The sequence below is a fragment of the Oryx dammah genome, unplaced genomic scaffold, assembly GCF_014754425.2.
Source record: "Oryx dammah isolate SB20612 unplaced genomic scaffold, SCBI_Odam_1.1 HiC_scaffold_23, whole genome shotgun sequence".
Lineage (NCBI taxonomy): Eukaryota > Metazoa > Chordata > Mammalia > Artiodactyla > Bovidae > Oryx > Oryx dammah.
Genome location: NW_024070207.1, coordinates 121,402,726 through 121,418,603, shown reverse-complemented (window position 1 = coordinate 121,418,603; position 15,878 = coordinate 121,402,726). Strand labels below are relative to the sequence as shown.

General features: G+C 40.4%; 1 protein-coding gene across 1 annotated transcript in view; it reads left to right on the top strand.

Annotated features, from left to right (window-relative positions):
- FRMPD4 (FERM and PDZ domain containing 4) overlaps positions 1-15,878 on the top strand; it is a 314,036-nt gene that overhangs the window by 274,185 nt on the left and 23,973 nt on the right. The window contains exons 6-8 of the mRNA XM_040265366.1: positions 2,850-2,954; positions 5,807-5,914; positions 10,729-11,018. Of these exons, the coding sequence (XP_040121300.1) occupies positions 2,850-2,954; positions 5,807-5,914; positions 10,729-11,018 (503 nt within the window). The remainder of the gene's footprint in view (positions 1-2,849; positions 2,955-5,806; positions 5,915-10,728; positions 11,019-15,878) is intronic.

Below are 15,878 nucleotides of genomic sequence, written 5' to 3'. Positions count from 1 at the left end.
TGTTATGGAAAACCCAATCAAACTTTTCAGCCAACCTAATAAATTCAGGAATGGATCTACAAGAGGTAGGCCTGCATTAGCTATGAAACAACCTTCCCCATCTTGACCAGTTCTGCTCTAAGGGGCCACTTTTAAGGGCAATAACCTTCAGTACTTCCATGGGACCATCACTGCATTCTAAGATTATGCAGCAAATGAGATGCGTGGAAAACTACATTCTGTTAAATATACTTTTTATTGAGGCAAGGTATTATGTAGAACATTTTAGAAAAATGAGGTAAAATATTAGAAATTCAGATACATAATGGAATAAACCTCAATATCTGGCGCATGGAACACATGTGAAATACATCATTCCCAAACAATGCTGAGAAAGTGGGGTGTTCTCACATTCAAATATCTCTAATTAGCAATGCCTGTTCTGGGTAGCTTTATTACAGCCGCTTCACTCGAGCTAAACACATTGTGCCAGTGTAAATATCCCCTGCTTAAAATCATTACTGGAAAATAATGTTTTCCCTTTAGCTAAAAAATGGCATATCAAAAGCAAATGAACTCACTACTGTATGATTTGTTCGTTCATTATGACTAAGCTTGGCCTGTAATTATGGTACTGAAGAGAACACCTCTGTACCACGACTTCAGCTTTGCAGTAGGACTTTTAAGTCACGTTGAGCATGCTCAAAGCTATTCTTTTTAAGAGCAGCCATTCAGAGATTCTTTTGCAGGGCAGCAGGTGTGTTTCACTTCGTTTTGTTTTTAAAGGGCAGCCATTCCCTTTAACATCTTGCATAAATGGGGGAATTGAAATTCTGGAGGCCAAACCATCCATCCATACCGCCCTTAAGACACAGGGGAACTTTTGAAATAACAGAATTTTCTCAGCATTAAGGCAGACTCCACCCAGGAATACACACACGTTTTATAATGAGTTTTTCCAACAATAATTTTGTTTTATTATCACAAAAAAACACATAACATAAATCTTCCATATTTGAGTGTACAGTTCTGTGGCATCGAGTACATTCACCATCTTGCACACCCATTGACATTCTGGAATTCCAGGGCATTTTCACCACCCCAAAAGGAAACCCCATAGCCATTAAACAGTCACTCCTCATTCTCCCCACCCTCTCAGCCTCTGGCAACCACATTTTCTTATTCTGGACATTTCATGTAAGTGGAATCAAATCATAAAATATATGGCATTTTGTGTCTGGTTTCTTTCACTTACCATGATGTTTTCAAGGTTCATCCATGTTGTAGCATGTATCAGAATTTCATGCTTTTTGTAGCTGAATAGTATTCCATTGTATGGATGTTGTTGTTTCTGTTGCTAAGTTGTGTCCAACTCTTTGCAACCCCATGGACTGTCAGGCTCCTCTGTCCATGGGATTTCCCATGCAAGATTACTCAGTGGGTTGCCATTTTCTTCTTCAGGGGATCTTCCCAAGCTACAAATTGAACTCGTGTCTGCTGCATTGGTAGTCGGATTCTTTACCACTTAGCCCCAGGGAAGCCCATTGTATGGATAGAGCACACCTAACTTATCCATTCCAACATATTGTTTTTAAATTGATCTCAAGTATACTTGTATTTGAAAAGATGGAAATCTTTTTTTTTTCATTTTATTTAAAATTCAAAATATGGGATACTCTAACTGGCTTTCGTGCTTTGAGATGATTGCAATACACAGGAGGTTGAGCCTCCATTGATTCTAGAGTTAATTACTAGAATTCTTTACACAACATCCTCAATCTCTTAGAACTGTATAGTATGAAGAACATTAGATTGAACTACTTGGTATATCCAGTATTTGCAATTGTAGGATTTTAAAATTGCAATTGTATGATTCAGGCTAACTATTTACCTCTATATAAGGTTCAATAGAGAATGCAGAATAAACAGGTGGTACTTGCAACATGGTAGACATGGAAGAACATGGAACATGCTGTGCAAAGAGGCTTCTTTTCAGATGAAGTCCATTTCCCAAGATCATATCCTCTGAGCAGGTTTTCTCATTGTCCTTTGCATTTCTGAGGGGGAACAACTGAATCTCTCAGCCCCTCTTTCCAACGAAAGACAAAGGGCCTATAAGGTGAGGCAGAACATGAAGTTGACTTTCTATTTTTTTATATTATTTCTTATTTATTTTATTGAAGTATAATTGACTTACAATATTGTGTTAGTAATTACTGCTGTCAAGCAAAGTGATTTAGTTGACTTTCAATCCTAAATCAAGGCCTCTTTGCTACCTTGCCCAGTAAGATTATAGGATCACAGGTTATTAACAGAGGCTGAAGCTCAAGTTTTGGGCTCATAAAGTGTGCCACCTTTCGTATGTGTGTGTGTACCCTTTCCTGTTTACGTTCCCATATGCCCTTAATATGAATAAGAGAGATTATCAGTTATTTTAGAACTGTCAGTGGCTCTTCTCCACCGTGTTAAAATAAATTATTAATGATCAACTGGTTATAAACTGAACATGAGATTTGGCCACCCCCTCACCTTCTATTGATACATTGCCCTCAAAGCTCTGTATTGAAGGCAGGATTTACACACTTCCACGACTGTCATTTTAAAAGATCCTTGGAAATGTGCTCTGGAAGAACATGGAACATGCTGTTTATAGCTCTGGTCTGGTGGCTAAATCAAACTTACTACTTGATGAGCATGACAGGGTTTTGACTGCATCAATCATTCATATTTAGTCTTTGAATTGGGCATGTACCAAATCCTTTTGAGCAAAAATGTTAAATAGCTAGGAAGATAAAGATAGAAAACAACTCTTACCAGGTTGACCTTATGTTACCAAGAATCAGATCAAATATTTTCTTTCTTTTTTCTAGTCTCCCAAATCAGCATTTATTAGCGCTGCAAAAAAGGCAAGATTAAAGTCCAATCCAGTCAAAGTACGGTTCTCCGAGGAGGTCATCATCAATGGCCAAGTGTCGGTGAGTTGACAGTCACCTACTGGTGACTCACAGAGAGCCAATTGCCCCACTGGAATGATCAGTTCAAAATCGGTTGTTGGCTTTCACAGGGTATCGAATCTCAAGATTGTGAAGGGATTGAGAGATTGCCAGGTTGTGCCTGCTGTGTTCCTCTTCCTTCTTCGTTTTTTTAAAAAGATCTATTTATTTTATTTTATTCTTTATTTTGTGTTTTGGCTGTGCTGGGTCTTCGTTGCAGCACATGGGCTTTCTCTAGTTGAGGTGTGATGGCTTCTCATTGTGGTGGCTTCTTTAGCTGGGGAGCATGAGCTGTAGGCCAGAGGGCTTCAGGAGTCGCAGACCGTGGGTTCAGTAGTTGTGGCCCCCTGGTTTAATTGTTCCTCGGCATGCAGAATCTTCCTGAACCAAGGATTGAACCAGTGTCCCCTGTGTTGCAAGGTGGATTCCTTTTATTTTTTTTAACTGTGTAAGGTGGATTCTTAACCAAACCCAGAATACATGCTGCTGCTAAGTCGCTTCAGTCATGTCCGACTCTGTGCGACCCCATAGACGGCAGCCCACCAGGCTCCCTCGTCCCTGGAACTCTCCAGGCAAGAACACTGAAGTGGGTTGCCATTTCCTTCTCCAATGCATGAAAGTGAAAAGGGAAAGTGAAGTCGCTCAGTCGTGTCCGACTCTTCACGACCCCATGGACTCAGCCTACCAGGTTCCTCCACCCATGGGATTTTCCAGGCAAGAGTACTGGAGTGGGGTGCCATTGACATAGTAGTCCATTTTTTCCTTGAATGTTTCTAGGCTTAGGGACCTCACTACTTTGCAAAGGAATTCATTTGATTTGAGATCTCTGACCTCGCCTCCTGTTGAGTAGACTATGCCCCTTTGAAACTTTCACGTAGTTCTTCCCATTCTGCCAACTAAGCATTCTTCCATGTGACAGCCCTTTCTATATTCTGAGAAGGGTTTCCTCTAAGTTTCCTTATCCAAAATAAAATGTCTCTATTCTTTCAAATAATCAAAAGTGGAAAGAAGTTAAAATGATGGAAAAGTCTCCTGTATTCAACCAGGACTGAGGAAATACTGCTCAAACCTCCATCAATAAGTCTTGATAGGAATCATGGCTACTCAGGCACATAATTGATATTCAAAATGAATAATGCAACTATCAATGGCATGCTTATTTTCAGTTTTCTCCCCAAAAATAGAGCCTAGTGTTTTTAGTTTTTAGAAAGCTACTGTCCAGGGCACTCATATTTTTTTGGACCTTTGAAGTGCCAGCTTTTGGTGTTGAGGTTTTGTTGTTTAAGTAAACTCACAGGGATAAAATGGCATCCATGATATACTTGCTATGGGCCACAGACTCTTCCCTGAGGGTGGTCCTGGATGTGAATTTGAAGATACAAGCCTTCAGATCCTTGGCAAGGCACTCATGGTGCAAGTGTCTTCTTGCCAAAACTTGCTGCCCTGCATCTGTTCCGCTTGGATGTAGGGTACAGGACAGCTCTGGGGGTCGATCATTTCCTTCATCCACCATGGACTAACCACAGGCTTGAACATGGCAGGGACATTCAGTCTCTTGTCTGCTGCTCAGCCTTGTGACTGGCTTCCTTTCTAGTCTCCTCTTGCTCTTCTGAGTCATTGTGTGGCCTTCCTTTTAGACATGGAGCCTCACTCACTCAATGAATAAGGCAGCAGGAAAGTCATGTGTGAAACCCATAGGAGTAGAGAGGAGGAGAGGGGAGTCAGAGAAAGAAACAGGAAGTGAAAGGCCAAAGCATGTTTCAGGCTTACCTGGAAACTGAATTCTCATGGACCAACTGATGGACATTAGCAAATCTGTGGCCATCTTGTCTCCATTTCCTCATCTGTAACACAAGGGACTTATGCTTTCATGATTGCTGGCTTTGCCTCCATTCCTAAGACTTCTTGACCAACCACATGTTTGCGGAACTCACCCACGTTGGCTTCTTATTCCCCATTTCATCCCTCCCTTCTTCCAGTTAAAGAGAATTCAAAGAAACACATTTCTTTTATTTACTTTTGGTTGTGTTTCAAGTATCTCTTTTGACTTATTTTTAAGTTATCTGTTTGTTACAGTGTTTTATTTTAACACGGTAACTTGTTCCTCATATATCCCTTTGAGTTTAAGGAACATGCCACTCATTCATGTCTGACTTTTTGTGACCCCATGGACTATACAGTTCATGGTATTCTCCAGGCCAGAATACTAGAATGGGTAGCCTTTCCCTTCTCCAGGGGATCTTCCCTGCCCAGGGAATCAAACCCATGTCTCCAGCATTGCAGGCAGATTCTTTACCAGCTGACCCACCAGGGAAGCCCAAGGAACATGTCTAAGTGGCTTAAAAATCATTTCACAAAATTACTTTAAACTCGAAGCTTATTAATGTTTATGATTTGCCATCATGACTCCTGCCAACAGGCATCACATGAAACATCATCATTTCTGGTCCTGATTCTGCTCAAGACATGTTGCTCTGCTAAAATCTGGCCTTGTGGTCCCAAACATTGTGCTTTAATTACAAAGGAATTATTTCTGTTATTGTGCTTTCCAGTGGGAGGCCTTGATTTAAATTAATTTAAAATAAAGCCTCATCTGATTGATCTTCTGATAGGAAAAGGGCTTTCAGTTGAATCAACTGAGTTATCTGTAGCTAGAGGAGAAGAATTTTGCTATAAACAACTGAATTCAGATATCACCAGAGGGATAGTTTGGTTGGCCTTAGAAAGTTTGATTTTTTTTTTATGTTGTGATTACAATAAATTGCTGCTTCTACAAGGGGCAGAATCCTAATTCAACTGACGTGTGACTCTTTTTTTGTTTGTTTGTTAAATAGGAAACTGTTAAGGATAATTCACTTCTTTTTATGCCAAATGTCCTGAAAGTCTATCTGGAAAATGGGCAAACCAAATCATTTCGCTTTGACTCCAGCACCTCCATAAAGGTAAGAGGACCCACTGAACTCTGTACCTGGAGACTACTAGGTATCACATGAAAGTCCCACTGTGAGTTTTGTGTGGGTATAGCTTCATTTAGAATTATCTGTTTATATCTGAGATTGTTTTGATTGTTTCCAAATACAGTAGTGTGTGAATACTTAAATACAGACCCAAACAAAAAATTTAAATGAAGAAAGTTCTGCTCTGTGTTGCAAACCAATATAATATGCTATCAGTCATGAAATACTAGGACTAGTCATTTTAATGCAATTGAAAATTAATTAAAATAGTGTGACTGTCACCAAGAAGCCTTGGCACCCTGCCCAAAGCCAGCATGATTTCTCAGCCATGTCAGCCACAGAGAAGATTAAGATGTTAGCTGTTAATTAAATGCCTCCTACTTTAGTGTCCAGCAAAAATAAGGGATAGAATAATGTAAAGATAACATTTACTTTGAATTGCTGTAACCAATTTCATGGAACCGATACATAAAAAGGCAGAAGTGAGTCCTGCTTTTAGGGCAGAGGTGAAAAGAGGAGTCACAGAGCAATCCTCTTATTTCAGAACCACAGGTGAGTTCTCCCTAATGGGGATTATTACAAAGCATATGGATTCTTTTCCCCCATGTTTCCTTCCTGGGGGAAAAATGCATATTCACTATTTTATTGGGCAAAAGAATGTTCAGAAATTGATTCCTCCCTAATGTTCCATCAGCCTAAATTAGGCTTTCTACAAATGACATAATAAAAAAGATTTTATTGAGGTAAAAATAAAAGGTATCTAGTGATGAGCTGTATCATAAAGTATCAAGAGAATATACATTTTGTATTAAAAATGTCTATCAATAGTCAGCCTCTAATTCTCATTATTTTTTTTTAATTAATCAGCATAGACCTTATGAGTGGAATCATTTCTGCCAAGGCCAACTTGCCATGCGTTCTTATTGCTATGCTACCACAAGCAGCTTGTTCTGAATTGCTTTAAATAGGTAGTGATTTAGCAGGTAATAGAGCAGACAATATTAGATTGATGATGGAGCATTTAAATCACCCTTAAATCATTGCAGATGAAATATTAACTTCCTTTGTATAAGACTGCTAATTTTAAGTGGTGATGACTGAAAAAGTCCTTTTCCTTTTTTTCCTACTCAAAATCAATTTATGGGGAGATGTGACTCCAACTATTGATCAAGTAACTTAGAGGTCAGCAAACTTTTCCTGGAAAGGACCACAGAGTGAATATTTTAAGCTTTGTGGGCCAGCTGTTCTCTGCTGCAACTACTTGACTCAGTTGTTGTACCATGAAAGCAGCCAGAGACAGGTAGGTTCAGAAGGTCACTCAAAGGACTTACAGAACGCAGCTAATTGGTATACTCACAGTTACAGTTTATTACAACGGAAGGCTACACATAAGAATCAACAAGGGGAGAAGATGCCCAGGGCAGCAGAAAACAGGCAGAGAGCTCGCAGCCATATTCCCCCAATGAAGTTGTGCCAGCAATATTTATTTCTCCTAGCACTGACCTATAACAAAACGTACAGAGTTCTGCCAACCGGGGAAGCTTGCCCAAGCCTTGATGGTCAGAAATTTTATTGGGGATTGGCCACTTAAACACAGCTGCCCACCTGTGTGGCTGACCTTAATACCCTGACCCTCCAGAGATAAGCTGATAGCCCATGACTCAAGGCCCCCACCATAAATCCCATTTATAAATCCCATACCCATAAATCCCCACCATAAATCTGATAGACTATCCATTATAGCCCAAGACTCCCCAGTGAACAAAAACACCCCTATCAAGCAGGACCTGCCAAGAGCTTAAAGGTTACCTCCCAAGAGCCAGGGGCAAAGAAGCAAACTTTTCTTTAAGCAAGACTAATCCTTTACTACACAGATAAAAATATGTAAATAAATGGCCATGGCCAGATTTGAAATGAAAGGGCCAGGCTCTAGTTTGAAGACCCCTGACCTAACTCCAAAGAGATACTCCCTCTGATATTGTGTCTTGTTCTGTGATACCAACTGGTCAGAAAAGCTCCTTGCCATTGGACCCCTTACCCATCGGAAGATATGGGTGAAGATTTGAATGCATTTCTTAACTGAAATAAATTTAAATTTAAATTTAGAAGAGAGCCCTAAAAAAAGAGAGAGAGAGCCCTGTTGTTAATTCCTTCTGGCCTCTTTATTATAGGAACCCACCCCAGACAAAGTTTGATTTCCCTGAGAATGGCAGATGATAGTGAGAAGATGGGGAGCAATGTGAAGAATTCACATCAAATTAAAGTTATCTTAGCTTATGCCTAATAGCCTTATTATCACAATAGATGCAGCCTGGTAGGCATAAAATGGAAATAGTATAGGTATGAAAGGGGTATGACACTGTTTAAGAAAAATTGCCAAAATTTTTGCTTACAGATTCACAATAGGGTAATGTTATTGCTATCACATGTCCTTCTCGGTGATTCAGGAAAATGTTTTATAAAGAACGTGTTGCCAAAAAAAAGAGAAGAATGTGTTGCCACACAGAGGCTGGTTTTGTTTTTTCTGAGACTTGAGCAAAAATTCTGGAAGAGAATCCCTTTATGAAATTCATTATAGTCATGGAATTTCTGTTGAATGATTTTTTTTCCTGGTGAGTAGTTATGGGGATCTTTGTTTTAAAGGGGCCTGAAGAAATTTAAAACGATCCACAGAGAAAAATCAAAACCTCAAGAAAGATCAATTAAATTTTTTTTTTCTCTATGGCAGGGATTTCTCTCTCTTGACATTGGCGATACTTTGGACCAGATAATTAATTCCTTTCATGCTAATAGCATCCCCAACCCCAGTGTGACAACCAAAAGTATCTCCAGAAATTGCCAAATGTTGCTGTGGGGCAAAATTTCTCTGGGTGGAACACCACTGCTCTATGGGATTTTCAGCATCTGAGTATTAATTATCTTTGAAGAGAGATCATTTACTTGTTTTCAAGTACATGAAAAAGTAATGGTTTACGACATTTGTTTGCATTGCAGTACACTTGTGTTTGTGTATAGAACACCTTTCTGATCATAAGTGTTTAATCATATAAAGGATTACTGACACAGCTTGTTCATTCTACCCTCCTCAAAGATTTAAAATAGAAGCTGATTTATCTATATTGTTACATCAATGAAAATAATCAATAAACAATCAAAAATCAGAATAGAAAACATTTTTACTTGAGCCAAACTGAGGACTATAGAGCTGAAGCCAGCTTCCCAGAATGCTTTAGGAAAAGCATGGTTTTCAGCACAGTTTTATATCTTGTCAGAAAAAAAGAACATTAAACAGGTCAGCAATACATTGCTTCAGGATTTCAAAACAAACCCAGACCAGCATGTACACAACAAATCAATCTGGCCTTGGCACCCAGGTAGGGAGTCCTATCATCAAAGAAAGACCAGCATTGGCATCCCAGGAAAGGATACATTTCATCTTTATTTTTAACCTGGACATTCATGACTTCTGGTCAGTGGGCCCTTTACTTTAATAATTAAAGCAAGTGCACAATGTTTGATAGGCCACAGACAGACTGTTTGAGTTAGCAAAATTCAGGTTAACTCATGCATAAGCTGGAATGACTTCCCAAGACCTCATTATGTGAAAATTTCTTTTATCAACTTGATACCCTAACTGTGTGCCAAGCAGTGCTGTAATCAATGCTGTCTATGAACTCGTGTAGTCCTGGTATCTGTTCTGCGGCAGGTATCTTTATGATCCCTGGTTGACAGACAAGGACACTAAGGTACCTCAAAGTGAAGTAACCGGCCCTAAGCTGCCAGCGGATACAGAAACCTGACTGTTTGCAGGACCCATTTCCTTACCACCACCATGTGCACTTACAGAGGGGTTGGCAAGCTTTCTCTTTTTTCTGTAAAGAGCCAGATAGATAGCAGATATTTGGGGCTTCCCAGGCCACACAGTTTCCATTGCCACCAGTTTCAGGTCTGCCCAGGCAGAGCACGAAAGTAGCCCATACATAAAGAGGTGAGTGAGACTGGGTTCCAGCTGGATTTGGCCTACAGGCCAAGCCCTAGGGTAGACCACTTTCAGGGATGGTTCAGTTGCCTCCCCATTTAGAATGAGGGTGTCTGAGCCAACTCCACTGCACGATCTGTGGCCAGGCTCTCTAAGACCTTAGGTGATAGGTAAGATCCTCTTCCAGCCGTGCACCAGACTTCCTCTCCGTGTCTGAAGTCCATAAAGAATTGGGGTGGGGGGTTGGCCAGGAAAAGGGCAAACAGAGAAAGAAGGCCCCATGTCTGTATCTTTCGGGGAGTCTTTGGAGCATCAAGCTTAAGAATCAATCAAAGGTACAAAACGGAAAAATCAGCCTATTTGTACACTTTTCAGTCATGGTAAACTCCTTGGCTGTCTTGACTACTAACTCCAGAGGGTACCTGGATTGGTTTTTAATTGAAGTAGAATTGATGTACAATCTTGTGTTAGTTTCAGGAGTACAGTACTGTGATTCACTTATTTAGAGATATAGATATGTATATATCTATGTATATTGTTTTTCAGATTCTTTTCCCTTAGAGATAAGTACAAAATATTGAACAGAGTTCCCTGTGCTACACACTAGGTCCTTGTTGGTTATCTATTTTATATATAGTAGGGTGCATATGTTAATTGCAATCTCTTAATTTATCCCTCCCCCCTCTCCCCTTTGATCACCACAAGTTTGTTTTCTATGTCTGCGGGTCTGCTTCTGTTTTGCATATAAGGTCATTTATATGTGGAATCTAAAAAGGCTACCTTGATTTTGATCACATATCTTCAATGTTTCCTCTGTAAGGATGTCATCTTAACCCTTCAAGAGAAGCTTTCCATCAAAGGCATCGAACATTTCTCCCTCATGCTGGAGCAGAGGACGGAAGGGGCTGGAACGAAGCTGCTTTTGCTTCATGAACAGGAGACCCTTACTCAGGTGTGTGAATGCTGCCCTTGGTCCACGCTGCCCGGCCGAGCAGAGGCCACCCAGCCCCGAGCTCCCTTGTCCTTGAATCTTTTCAGCACCTTCCCCACAGTCCTGGCCAGCCCCACTAAAGGAAGTGCTGGCATTCATAATGGATTTTACACCTCAAGGTGATGTTTCCCTTTTCGTCAATTTTTCATAGACTGTCAGTTGCTCTCACAAGCAGAATTGTCAAAGGCTCAGCAGTGACTCACTGGGGGTGGTGGCTCTGCAGAATTATATGTTATGTGATGGTAATGACTTATTCACCTGTTCTGATAATTGATCTCTAGAAACTATTAAAAAGAAATGCTTTTTGAGATGATTTAAATGAAGCCCAAATCGTACTTCGTTCTTTTAAGTTCCGAGTGCCTACCTCGGAGTTTTTTTTTTTGGAAGCCTGAAATCCCTGACCCAGTCCTGCCCACTATAAATATGTGACCCAATGTGTCCCTGGTGGCTCAGGGGGCTTCCCTGGTGGCTCAGATGGTAAAGCCTGCAATGCAGGAGACCCAGCTTCGATCCCTGGATCAGGAAGATCCCCTGGAGAAGGAAATGGCAACCCACTCCAGTACTCTTGCCTGGAAAATCCCATGGATGGAAGAGCCTGGTGGGCTACAGTCCATGGGGTCACGAAGAGTTGGACACAACTGAGTGACTTCACTTTTCAATGTATCCCAGCTCCTGGTCACCAAGGTGCCACCCCCATCTGTTAGCTGGGGAGCCATGCAGGCTGCTTGGCTGCTGAACTCAGCACAGCACCGTGACTTTCCCTGTGATTCCACACAGGCATGGTCTTTGTTGTATGTACAAGGGATTTCACCAAATTTCTCCTTTGTAGGAGAGGTCAATGAAGAGGGGACTTTTTGGACAGGGGTGTGAGCAGACACCAGGAGAGGCAGGCAGTCAAGTCACCCCCACATGGATGGAGTAGCAAAAAGTGTCATCACGCTTAGTTGCTTTTTGGTTGTCACACAATTAAAAGCCACACATGAGGACCTGGAGGTATCCTCAACTCTCTCGATTCAGTAAAACTTAATGTGATGACTTTCTTACAAAGTCTGTATTTGTGTTCATTTATATTCCTCTCTCTAAACTTGACCTTTTATTTTTATCTACCTGTTGATATTTTAAATCTCATCTAATTGTTTATTATTGTTTGTTATTATACCAAAACACACTTGGAACCAGATGACTTTTTTATTCGTTATAGGGGAATGACATTTGTCATTATAAGGGAACGACTCCTGATATATTCATCATTATAGGGGAATGGTCCCTGATATAGTCGTCATTATTGGGTAATGACCCTTGATATATTCGCCGTATAGGGGAATGACCCCTGCTATACAGAGTCCCACATGTGAAAGGCCAGTGTTTTGTTGAGTTCCCCCATAAGCTAATCTTTAGACAAGGATTTGGACTCCAGTGGTTTATTTGGGAGGCGACACTGGGAAATACTGGGAGAGGAATAGGAGGGGAAATGGGATAAGGGGGTGCCACTAAAGAGTATTTTCAAGCCAGTTTCCATTGTGGACAGCTGGAGCTCAGTCCCACTGGGGACACTGGGAACCAGTAGAGAGCACACCTCAGGGGACTGGGGTTTTGTCTGCTAACATCCTGTCCATAATTGGGGGTGGGCTTCTCCCAAGGACAGCTACTCCCTGGCTGTGCTGGTTTGCCCTGAACTCGCAGGTGGTCACAGGTGTTTGCAGTACCAGCCTTCACCTTGCAGCAGTAAATGCCAAGGGGATGTGGGTTGACAGCCAGTTACTATGAGTCTAATGGAAACCTCCCACAACTTTTTGATATTTCTATTTCTGCCTTCCCCCAGAACTTCCATCTACCACCTAGAGATTCTTTCAAAAATCTCTTCTGATGCTAGGTAATCATAACTTCTCATTCTAGGTTGATTTCCAATTTTTAAATTCCTCTTAAAACATTAGAAGGAAACAAAAACCCTCTAACCATGATTCTTCCCTTATCTTTCTGAAAGACTCTTTGTTTTGTCTTTCATCAGAACTAATAACAAAGTGCTGAAATTTGAATATTCTCTCTAGACAGAAAATTGATAGTATAAATATCCTGAAACAAATTGGCTATATGCATTTGAATTCAATACATATGAAAACTTGACCCGTAAAATATTTATAAGCATGATAGAAAGGAGGAGTAAGTATAAGAAATATGTCCAATAACAAAAATTGTTTTAAAACATTTACCTGTGATGAAAACCCCCAAGGAACTGCTAAACAACTCTACCTGAATTTTTAGCAGTTTGACACTAAACTTCTATCTAGAAAATAATATTGTTATTTACATACTACCTAAAATTTCCAAGAATTTGGGTTTTTTGCTTGTTTTAGAGACTGTAACTCTTATGGACTGCCATTTTTAATGAGTCTAACTGCAGATGGTGACTGCAGCCATGAAATTAAAAGACGCTTACTCCTTGGAAAAAAAGTTATGACCAACCTAGATAGCATATTCAAAAGCAGAGATATTACTTTGCCGACTAAGATCCGTCTAGTCAAGGCTATGGTTTTCCAGTAGTCATGTATGGATGTGAGAGTTGGACTGCGAAGAAGGCTGAGCGCCGAAGAATTGATGCATTTGAACTGTGGTGTTGGAGAAGACTCTTGAGAGTCCCTTGGACTGCAAGGAGATCCAACCAGTCCATTCTGAAGGAAATCAGCCCTGGAATTTCTTTGGAAGGACTGATGCTAAAGCTGAAACTCCAGTACTTTGGCCACCTCATGTGAAGAGTGGACTCATTGGAAAAGACTCTGATGCTGGGAGGGATTGGGGGCAGGAGGAGAAGGGGATGACAGAGGATGAGATGGCTGGATGGCATCACTGACTCGATGGACATGAGTCTGAGTGAACTCCGGGAGTTGGTGATGGACAGGGAGGCCTGGCATGCTTAGATTCATGGGGTTGCAAAGAGTCAGATACGACTGAGCAACTGAACTGAACTGAACTGAGGATATTTACTGTTCATGTAGATAACCTGCAATCATCAGGAAAAGGTAATCCTACCCCAAATAGATGTGTGGTGCACTTCACTCCATTTTCTATCCAGAACAATGAACTGCCATGAGTTCGGCTTCCTTAAATGTTAAACTTTGGTTCCCTGGACCGCTCAACAATATTCCCTCTTCCCCAAAGGCCAGGTAACCCAGACCTGAGTCCACGGGACAGCCTGATTCTCAGCTGACCTGTTACTGCATCTTCCCCATATTCCTACTGAGAACTGACCCAGGGCTCTGCCACTGCAACTCACATCACATATACTATGTTTTAAGCTTATTAGTTGCAAATACATAGTTACAGGTGCCTATCAGTGCATGGCTGTAGAACGCAATATGCATTCAGTTGTCATTCTCTAATTATATACTCATCCCATTTACAAGATGATGCTTTAAAACCATTTACTCGGCTTCTGTTTTAAACATCACTAATTTATTGCATTTCTAAAAGAAGAACACAGTTGTGTTTGTCTTGGGGAGGGGAAACCTTTTAAGTACCCTGGGAGTACTGCTAAGCATGGTTCTATTTAAGTCTGTTTACGCAAATCTAATGCAGTTCATGGAGATCTTTCTTATTCCAAAGATATATCCTTTATACCTGTGGAACTGTCCTGAGAACAGGAAAACCTGCTGGGACTCTTTCCCTGGGACTAGCTGAAGACTGAAGATATTTCTGCTTTCTTACCTTGTGTGTTGCTTGGCTGGTGGATTAGCTATTCCTTCAAGGAGTAGCCAGTGATGGGTGGTGGGGCGGGGGTGGGGACCATGTTATGGTGGGTGATAGAGACCAAAATTAATCTATCATCATCTCATTTATCCTTCACTGAGAACAGGAAAAAGAAAATTTCTTGGACTTAGACCCCTGTTTCAAAATGCCTTGTATCATAGAACATGCAGTCTGTCTAAAATTATGTATGTGTCTAGCATGAGTCCATGGACCTGCAAATGGTTCTACATCCCAAGTGTTGATTTTAAGGTACTAAAAGGATGCAATAAAATTAGCCTAGAGAACAAAAGAGGAAATAGAAACAGTGTCTATCACATTACACAGCCAAAAATCAATTCAACTTAGTGAGCTCTTACTGAGGGCAGTGGCCATTGATGAGGTGAGCCATGACAATGACCACAGAGGTTTCAATAGTGATAATATATAGAAATGTCTTAACCATTAATGGACCATGAAGTATTTTACAGATTTTAGCATATCTAATAACACTAAGCCCTAATAATCCAGACTCTTCTAATTCATAATTATAATAAGCTCTGCTGACATTTTACTGTCCACCATCTAGTTTTTAAAAAGATGGTACACCAGTTGGTAAACAGGATAATCAGGCTACAAAAGGTTATCTTTTTTTTTTTTTAGTATCTCACATGTTCATTATAAATGAATTTTTGTAGGTCTAAAGTGGAGTCTGTTGAAATCTCTGTTAAGCAAATCAGCGACCGCCATTTGCATGCGTAACTATTTTAAATAATGCACTTGAGAGTAATAAATGCATAATTTGTACCAAAAATATGTATAAGTCATATGTCACAGTAGTTCTCTGGGATCAGTCTGAACTAATTATATAATGTAATTAGTGACTAATCACCTAGACAAAAAAATTCACCCAGAAGTCTGGTTAAATACAGGAGTGGGAAACAACAACCTCGGTCGCAATTCTGAGAAGTGATAGTGATGACTCACCTTTATAAAGCACAGTCCGTATCATGAAACATCCTCATAGGTATACTAGCAACCTTGAGAGTTAGCTGTTGTTAGCTTAATTTTTTTTTTCAGATAAGAAAACTGAGACTCAAGAGAGATGGAATGCCAGGTCCAAAGTCATTTGATTAGTGGTTGACAGAGCCTAGGATCCCACTTGGATCTTTTGTCTCTAAATTCTATGCTAAAATCCTGTTTCACATCTGTTGTGCAAGTCCTTTTAGCAGTCCTAAAATAAAGTAATTTATAAAAAA